This window comes from Lycium barbarum, chromosome 2 (genome assembly GCF_019175385.1).
Source record: "Lycium barbarum isolate Lr01 chromosome 2, ASM1917538v2, whole genome shotgun sequence".
NCBI lineage: Eukaryota > Viridiplantae > Streptophyta > Magnoliopsida > Solanales > Solanaceae > Lycium > Lycium barbarum.
Window position 1 is genome coordinate 149,787,012 of NC_083338.1, and position 8,978 is coordinate 149,795,989.

General features: G+C 31.9%; 1 protein-coding gene across 1 annotated transcript; it reads right to left on the bottom strand.

Annotated features, from left to right (window-relative positions):
- Positions 1–4,149: 4,149 nt before the first annotated feature.
- Positions 4,150–7,776, bottom strand: LOC132628076 (protein WALLS ARE THIN 1-like). The gene is made up of 6 exons (XM_060343780.1): positions 7,440–7,776; positions 7,270–7,332; positions 7,043–7,159; positions 6,371–6,776; positions 5,394–5,545; positions 4,150–4,629 (listed from the first exon to the last, which is right to left on the bottom strand). The coding sequence occupies exons 1-6, from the start codon at positions 7,661–7,663 to the stop codon at positions 4,434–4,436; spliced, it is 1,158 nt and encodes a 385-aa protein (XP_060199763.1). The 5' UTR covers positions 7,664–7,776; the 3' UTR covers positions 4,150–4,433.
- Between the last annotated feature and the right edge of the window lie 1,202 nt (positions 7,777–8,978).

The window sequence follows — 8,978 nt, forward strand, 5'->3', positions numbered from 1 at the left end:
TTTACTGATCTATAACCTATATTTGTTTAAGTGTTAAGTATGAATATGTATCCCTATTGGACGTAGATGTTTGGACTTACTACTTGTATTCTTTGCCTACTTTTCTTTCCTGATGGAGTGTGGATTTCTGTCTCTTTGAATTTTGCATCATATACATCTTAGCCTTATTTATTGATTGCGTACTAATCTTTTTCTTTCGTTTTTATGCATGACCATCGCTTACGAGTCCAAGGGACTTGTCATCTTCCGCATTCGGTGTTGGGCTAAGGCCCAACGAAACATGACTTCTCTCTGCCCAGCCCCGTCCGCAGCAGATATATATATATATATATATATATATATATATATAAAGGATTTCTGGGCTAAGCCCAACAGCCTGCACGATCACAGCAGTCCTAAAATGGACTGAGCCCATTTAATTATATTTGCTCCTTATTTTGTGCATTTAATTTGTATTGTACAACTAATACTTTACTTTGTTTGCTTTCTTAGCTAGAATGAACCTTAGTGGAATTAGTGGGTTAGTTTTAGTATGATGGGTAGTTAATTTAAAATAGAAACTAGCAATTAGTTCCATAGGTTTCACTCCCTTTTTATGTTAAAATTATTTGTAATATCTATAATATTTATGTTTTATTATAATAATTGATTTTCAAAATAGCATGACTACATATTTTGAGCTAAAGGAATCATGATTTATTCTTGCTATCTTAGAGATTTAAAAACGTCACTAATACGCAAATATGAACTCAAGTATATTCTATAAACAATTTTTCAAGATTTACCCAATTATACATATTTTTTAGCCGAATATAGTTAAATAAAGTTAATAAAAAAAGAAAGAAAACTCACATCTTTTTGCATCCTATTTATAAAAATAAGTCTAGATTTTTCTACATCGCCATATTCATATAACATAGTTTTATCCAAAGTTCAGATTTGCTAAGTCTTCTCTTAAAAGCTATTACTTATATGCAAACTATTATATTTTCTGCAAGTCTTATTTTAAATAGCATTATTTTTCATTTAAAGCCTTAGCAACATTTATAAGTCTTATTTTAAATAGCATTTAAAGTCTTCTTTTTATGCAAATCATTATATCCTCTACAAATCTTATTTTAAATAGCATTATTGTATTTCCATTTAAAGCCTTAACAACATTTACAAGTATTATTTTAAATAGCATTATTATATTTTCCTTTAAAACCTTAGCAACATTTACAAGCCATTTTCTTAAAATTTAAATGTTATATTTGCATCTTTAGCCCTAATTAATTAACCTAAGTTTGACCGGTTAACCGTAGTTAACGGATTCTAAAGGATGTCTAACCCCTTCCCTTAGGATAATCAAGAACCCTTACCTAGAATCATAAATTAAGCAGACCATTAACGGAGGTTTAGTTAGTTTTACCTTAGTTAATAATTAGGTGCCCTAATTCACCATTAAACTAATTAGGTGGCGACTCCTTAAAATAAACAAAATAGGAATCACCAATATGTTGTACTCTACTTTGACCCGGTTTAAATGGGGTATAACAGATATTTTGTAAGAACATCATGGGCTGGATGTTTGACAAAAAGATTAATATTTATACATATAATGTCGTTATAATGTTATTCAATTGTTTGACAAAAAGTAATCAATCAATTGTAAGTGGAAAATGAGCTACATGCAATGTAAAACAGTAAGTGAATAGTAGTAAAGCAAATAAATTGAAATCGAAATTATAACCTAAATTCCAAATCCAAAAAAAAGTTTAGCATGATAATTTTATGTCAAATTCCAACATAACATAACTTAAGTAAATATAATTCAAAAGAAAGTGAAAATATTTATAAGTTTATAACCTCATACAACAACGAAATTCTACTTTAATAACATCATTCATTATATGTCAAGTTTGTAAATGACTCATTCTTTCTAATATTAGGAAGTGTAATTTCAAATACTAGAATAATAGCATAGTTACGCTAAATGAAGAAAATAAGAAAAAAATAAATAAAAAAATACTAGAAATTACATGGAATCACAAGAGATAAAGGTTAGGAAATGAGAAGAAAGAAAACGAAAGATAAATTATATAAAAATATTATAAAATAAAAAGAATTTAAAATGTAAAAAAAATTAAAATAATAGAAATAAAAAATAAATTAAAAAGAAAAGAAATTATAAAGTAACCCTGTAATTACATAATGTAATTACACTCAATTCTCAACCCCTCTTTGAGAATTGGAGAGTGTAATTACACCCTTCCAATTACATTCAATTACATGCTGACCATGTAATTACTTGACCTACCAAACCTATCAAACTGTATAATTACACTGAATTATACTCATTTCCAATTACATGGACGGCTATCCGAAGTCACAAAAAGATTATAGGTGCATTGGTAAAATGCATGGGTTGTAGTCTCAATCAAACTCGAGCAAATCACCTATAACCATGCATTTCACCGTTGCTAGGTGTGACTAATTTTGCATTAAAATTAGTGATATTCGTGCTCTTCAAATTTTGAATCCGGCTCTGATATAGAATATTTAGTTATAGTGAACTCGCAATCACCTATATATTGAAGCTTTTCTAGTGCCACTTTTGATCACTTCTTTTTCCTACCTTAATAGCGGTCACTACTTTATCCTTCACTCTCTTCTTACTTCATCAAATTAAAATAAATCACCAAACGTGACATATTCACACATCAAGTTGCCAACCCTTTCCCGTAAAAGGTGTTGAGATCATGTTTATTGGGCAAGCGGCAAGCCTACTATTTTCTTTCAATACAGAAATCTTTTTCACTGGTCCTAGAGTATTTCCCGTAGTGGGAATGTGCCTTTTTTAAAAAAAAAAAAAAAAAAAAAAAAAAGAAATCAACTCAACTTTGGAGAATAAAAAGCACAACGTGATCATGTTCAGCTTAATTCTTTATCGTTAAGTAGGGTATCCACTTACTGAAATTAGGCCCATGACTTTAAATCTAGCAAGTAAGCTTTTGCTTTACTAGTTAGTCGTTTTCAATTTGTTGGAATTTAGTGCTTTGTGATTTTCTAAAGGTACTCCGTGAGGAAGACAAAAGTGTTTGCTGAGGCTTTGAGTAAATTAATGCCACTGTAAAGACATAATAATGAAATCAAAGAAATCGAAAAGAAATTAGATTAATGAAAAGCGTACAGGGAAATGTCACTGGATGCCATTCAAATCATTAATAAAGGGGAAAGCATGCAATTTGATACTTTCGAAAAATGCACTACCACTGCATCCCGTATGATTAAATTTGACTCTCTTTAATCATGTCAACATCTTGGGATTTGCTAATTAATTTTACTTTTGCCCTAGCGACTTACTTTTGGTGTTTGCACGTGTCTGCATTTTGTTAACAAAAAAGTTCAATTTATCTTTAGAAACAATGGTGGATATTTGTATCCAGTGAATGGAGTGTAGATATTATAATGAATCCACCAACATAAAAATTATTTAGAAACTAGCTGATATTATAATGAATCCACCAACATAAAAATTATTTAATGACTAACTACTTTTTAAAATAATTAGTAATTAATGTATAACAATTCATTAATATCACTACATAATATTTTTTAATGAATCATCATATAAACCATCCCTATGTTATAATCCCCACCAAACTAATATGTAAACCAGACGACTATAATTGATTTGGATCAATTGCAACTGTTAAAATAACTCTGTTCTCGAACTATAGTCTATAGATTAGTTTTTAAATTTCTCTTCTCTTTTCTATCTTTCGAATTTCGGGAACATAATGTTAGATACTTAAATTGTCACTATCCTTCGTTTCCAAGAAGACAGTTTCCAAAGAAAAAAGAAAAAAACAGAGAACATTCTACATTTACAAGCTCTATTTTGTCACCTTGTCTATGGACTTTACATAATTAACTCCAATTGATCACGGTGCCACTAATTGATGTAACAAAATATCTGATGTAGTGATCACTTCGTTACAAATTATTCCTGCCACTCACATTATAACAAAAGTGTTTGTTGGTGATGTTATGTAAAAAATCGACTTGTTTGCTGCCACCTTCTACCTCTTTAGACATATGTAATTATCATTTTGCAAAATAAAGGGGTCCACTAATTGCAATGATAAAAAAGTAAAAGCATTACTCTTTTCGTCATAATTTTTTCCCATTCATAGATTGGAGAACATAAAATTAATTAAACATATAAAAAACAACTTGGGATTTGCATGCTTAGATCCAACTCCAAAAATAGTAATCATCACATCCCTTAGGTGCTACTAAAAAAGGAAAAGGGCAACAAAACCTAAACTAGACCACAAAAAAAAAAAAAAATGCATACACACCAAAGTTTTTTTTTTTTCTTTTCTTAATATGAAGGATAGCAGATCTTCTTCTTTTTTTTTTTCTGATTTCCAGCAAACTTTTTTTTGTTAAGCATTTTGATCAGTTGAAGAACCAAGAAGTGGTTGGGCCAAAGAGGACTTGATGTGACTTGTTGGCCTGTTGTTAGAAATATCCACTGGGGATTGAATTGCAGCAGCTGCTGCCTTTGCAAATTTTTGTTCTTCGTTTTTGCCCCATAGCACGAAATACAATCCTGTTATGATCAACACCGCTCCAATAATCCTGCAAAATCAATTTAATTAATTTATATATACTGACAGTATAAGATATTTTAACATATTACAATAAGTCGTATCGATTAACATGAGTTTGTATAATATTTGCAATTATTCGATAGCGGTGTGGATGGCGATATTAGCTAGTGTAGAGAATATGATGGACCTACAAAGATTTGTTTGGAAGTTCTTGGTGATTATTGAAAACAAAAGAAAGGTCAAAACATATATATCCACGATCAATGTACCTAACTACATGCAATGTCATGGGGTGAAGGAATGCGCATTGTGGGGTCTTTCCACAAATGCATAATTGAGGAAATATAGCTTTAGTCCAGCCAAGAAAATTCAAAAACCAACTAAACTCTTCTTCTCTTTATTTTATAGTATTCCCATTGGAGTTAGAGATAGTGACAGAGTCAGAAATTTTCAAAAATCATATAAAGGTTTCAAAATTAGCTATTTTTAAGTACCTTTATATCTATACTAGAATTCAATAACTTTTATTTTTAATCAAAATAATTTGCTTTTGCCTCATTTTGCATAGTATAATATTTCAACCACTACTAGAAATTGGCCTATTTGAGACTGCCAAGACTGTTGGAATTAATATGATTGGAAATTGACGATTTCCGACGCCATTCAAACGGTTTTAGCTTTGGCGGGATCAAATCAAGTCAGAAAAGACGTAAGATAGTAAAAAAAAAAATGAAAAATATTAGTAACTTATATATACTGATAGTATAACAGAAAATGAGATGAGTAATATACCCTCCCAAATAGAATTCTTCGCCCAAAGCTAGGGAAGCCATAAGAGCAACTACAAGAGTCTGAACAGGTTGATAAACGGCAACAAAAACTGGACCCCCTCTATCAATGCACCATATCTGTACAGCGAATGCTATCCCTGATGCTACAATTCCCTGCATAATAATATATAATCAATTAATTCGACCCTTCATTTTCTTAGTATATAAATAAATTAAAGGAAAAAAATGAGTACACAAAATTTTGCTGTCATTTCCCTATCTATAACTAACCATATGTCCATCTGCCTATTTTGTTGTCATATAGCATAACTACAAGAGAGTAAGTTTAGGGAACAATATTGCAAAGATCCAATTGTTTTACGTTGACTAATCAGCTTGTCCTGTCACATGAATTTTTCAATTGAATTTAAGTCTGGTACTCTAGCCTGCTGTTGCTTCACACACATTAGTTCGCAACATAGCCTTCAATTAAATATACAAGTTACACACATTAGTTCGCAACACATTAGTTACACACTATCCATTTAAGCTGTTTCAAATATCTTTCTATATTTAAAAATAATTTAGCTTATATATATATATATATATATATATATATATATTTAATGAGATGATTATAGCTATATAAATAAATATGCATTATTTTATACCACAAATTTCAAAAGTATTTTTTTCTTTTATTAAACTTCATGTCTAGTCAAAGCTAATGGCATAAAATGGGATGGAAGTAATACATTTTATATGCTTCATAAAAGATCAACACTTTTAGATATTTAAAAGTAGTTTAAATCGCCATAACCTTTTATCAAATTTTCTAAAGGTATTTTTTGAATCTCATGCCTAGTGAAACACTGTATTTATGACGCAAGGGACAGAGCAATAGTCGTAATTTATTTTTATTTTTCACATTAAGGTTACGAATATTTTTTTTTTAAAAAGAGACAATATTCTGACACAAAGTGACTGAAAAATACTTACAGCATAGAAGACACTGAATAGTTCACCACCAGAGTGAACAAGCCAAGCCTGAGGGTCTCTTTCACAAAAAGCTGCAATTATAAGGAATTGTATGACTCCAAAAAAACACTGATACGATGTAACCGAAAGCCTAGCCGGGTACTTCTTAAGAACCGGTGCTTGCAAAACGAGCCACCCAGCCCATGACAAACAATGTCCAATCAAGAAAATGCAGCCCAAGGTCCAGTTTTTCCCCTTAGCATCTCCTAAGGACATCAACATAGGTGAGGCCTTTTGTAGTGGTGGATTTGGGCTGTAAATTGTTGGACCTTTGTATAGTGTAATTACTGAAGCTCCAGCTACGCACAATAATGTTCCACACACTTTTGATATTCCATCTTTTCTGTTCAGTCTCACTGTTTCTATCCTGAAATTTCATCATAAAAGTCAAAGACTTTAGATTAAAAAAATAAACAATCTGTAGTTATTGTAAGATATGAAAGTTTGGTAGTGGCTCCTGCACGTTTGATATATGTACTTAACTTAATATTCAATGAACATACAAAATTATTATATATTTATAATCTTAATATATAATTCAATTTATTATGGAAGGTAATTTGCATATATTTTTTAGCTGACCTGGTAGTGAATTTTTATTTTACGCTGATAGTGTATAGATAGAGAACTTGCCTGAGTACTGCAGCCATGAGAAACGTAATGGCAGGGACAGAATTTTGTATGGCAGAAGCAAAAGTAGGGGAAGTGTTGTCCAACCCCAACAAGTAGAATCCTTGGTTTGCAGTAATTCTACAAAGAAGGAAAAATATTGAAATGTTAATTATCTTAGTTTTTCATATATAGTTGACGCTCAACGTGTATCATGTTTAATTAATTATAGTACTATCCTTTTCTCCTACCCAACAACTGCTAGGAGGAAGAACTGAATAACAAAATTCCAAGTAAGTGGTGGCCTGTCTTTCCTGATAAAACCAAAAAAAAAAAAAAATTAGTTGTTACTTTCAAGCCTTGAACTTAATTAGCGGCGGAGTCATAAATTTTAACAGAAAACGTGGTTGGAGTGACATACTTTTCAAGAAAATAGGCAAAGGGAAGAAGTAGAAGGAAAGCAAGAATGTTCCTATAAACTGGGAAGACAATCTTGCTAATGCCCATATTAAGGGCAGCTCTAGAGACAACATGGAAACCAGCATAACCAAACTGCAAGGTCAACATGGCCAAGTGCAGTTGCATTTTTTCAGGCACGGCAAACCCCATTCTCTTAGTAGTGGTTGAACCACTAGTATCTGCCATTAGAGAAAATCAGAGGCAAAAAGAAGGGAAAAAAAGGAATGAAGTAACAGGGCTAATTATTGAAGAGAAGTAAAGAGAAATGGGATGGAATTGAGTTGTGATCGATGCTTTGGTGCTTAGAGTTAGGGGGTATAAATATAGCTAAAAAGAAGAGTGACCCCACCAATGGGGTCCTTAAAAGATGTTATGTCAACTGTTTTTAACCTTCTTATGTTATTGGTTGTCTCCCACATTCTCCTTTCTCCCTCTCTCACAAAATCGGGAAAAACAAAAAGGAAATAAAGAAAAGAAAAAACAAATCACCTCCTTTTTATAACGATGATACTTGAGTCCATTTGCAGTTATTTTATAGGATACCTACCATTTTTCAGTTGCACATATACTAGATATAGGCAATGCTGGATTCAAACCTTCATTTTCTCACAACAATTACGAATTGAGAACTTAATATTTATTAAAATTTTAATAACTTTCACACACATATATATCGATCGTTGCACTATTTAAATAATTTCAGTTGAACCTGTTTAGCCCATGCTGCTTCCATCTTAGCTTCCTTTTTTTTTTTTTGGTTGGATCACTACTTAAAAATCTACCTAATGAAAAAAATCACTTACTTTTATTTATCTTTGTTGGAAACTTAAACTTAGTTTTCACCTATATTATTGATGCCGAAAGAAAAAAAAAAAAAAATTCCAGCCAGAAAAGAAAAAGAATATGTTCTAACTTACATAAAAATTAAACCAAAAAAAAGCCTTCATTGGGGATGACAAGACAACCCAATCCATGGACTCCCACTAGCTAAAGAAATGAAAAAAGGAGATCCCAAATAGTGTTGTGTCTAAGAGGTTCTGTTTTGGAAGCATGCCATTAATGATGATGATAATTGATGAGAGCAAATAGAGTTGGGGGGGCGGGGGGGGGGGGGGGGGGGTTGTGAAGGGAAGGTGGTGAGCCGCCATCAATGGATAGAGCGCACGAGGGGTGGTGGCCGGGGTACCCCATCACCCATGCATGCTTTAGCTCATAAAACCCCACAATAAACCCCTCCACACAACACATCCTGCTAAGCTCTACGTTGGGTTTCATTTGTTGCTTCTTGTTTGTCTGCCTGTGTGCTCTAACCTCAAGCCGTGTGATCAGAGGTGGTAAATGAATTGGTTGGGTTTAAAAAAAAAAAAGAATTAAAACAAATCAAATCAATAAATATATCAAGTTCTCTAGCCTCACATCGTGTGATAAATGAATAGTTACGTTGGATCAAATATGGACGAGTTAAAACGGGACAAATCAGTAAACAAATCATGTCCTCTAA

Excerpts from the sequence above, each read along its gene's own strand:
- LOC132628076 (XM_060343780.1), bottom strand. The coding sequence starts at position 7,663 with ATGGCAGATACTAGTGGTTCAACCACTACTAAGAGAATGGGGTTTGCC. Across the intron at positions 7,160-7,269 it reads TTCCTCCTAGCAGTTGTTGG|AATTACTGCAAACCAAGGAT; the intron begins GTAGGAGAAAAG and ends CCTTCTTTGTAG. Across the intron at positions 6,777-7,042 it reads CTCATGGCTGCAGTACTCAG|GATAGAAACAGTGAGACTGA; the intron begins GCAAGTTCTCTA and ends ATGAAATTTCAG.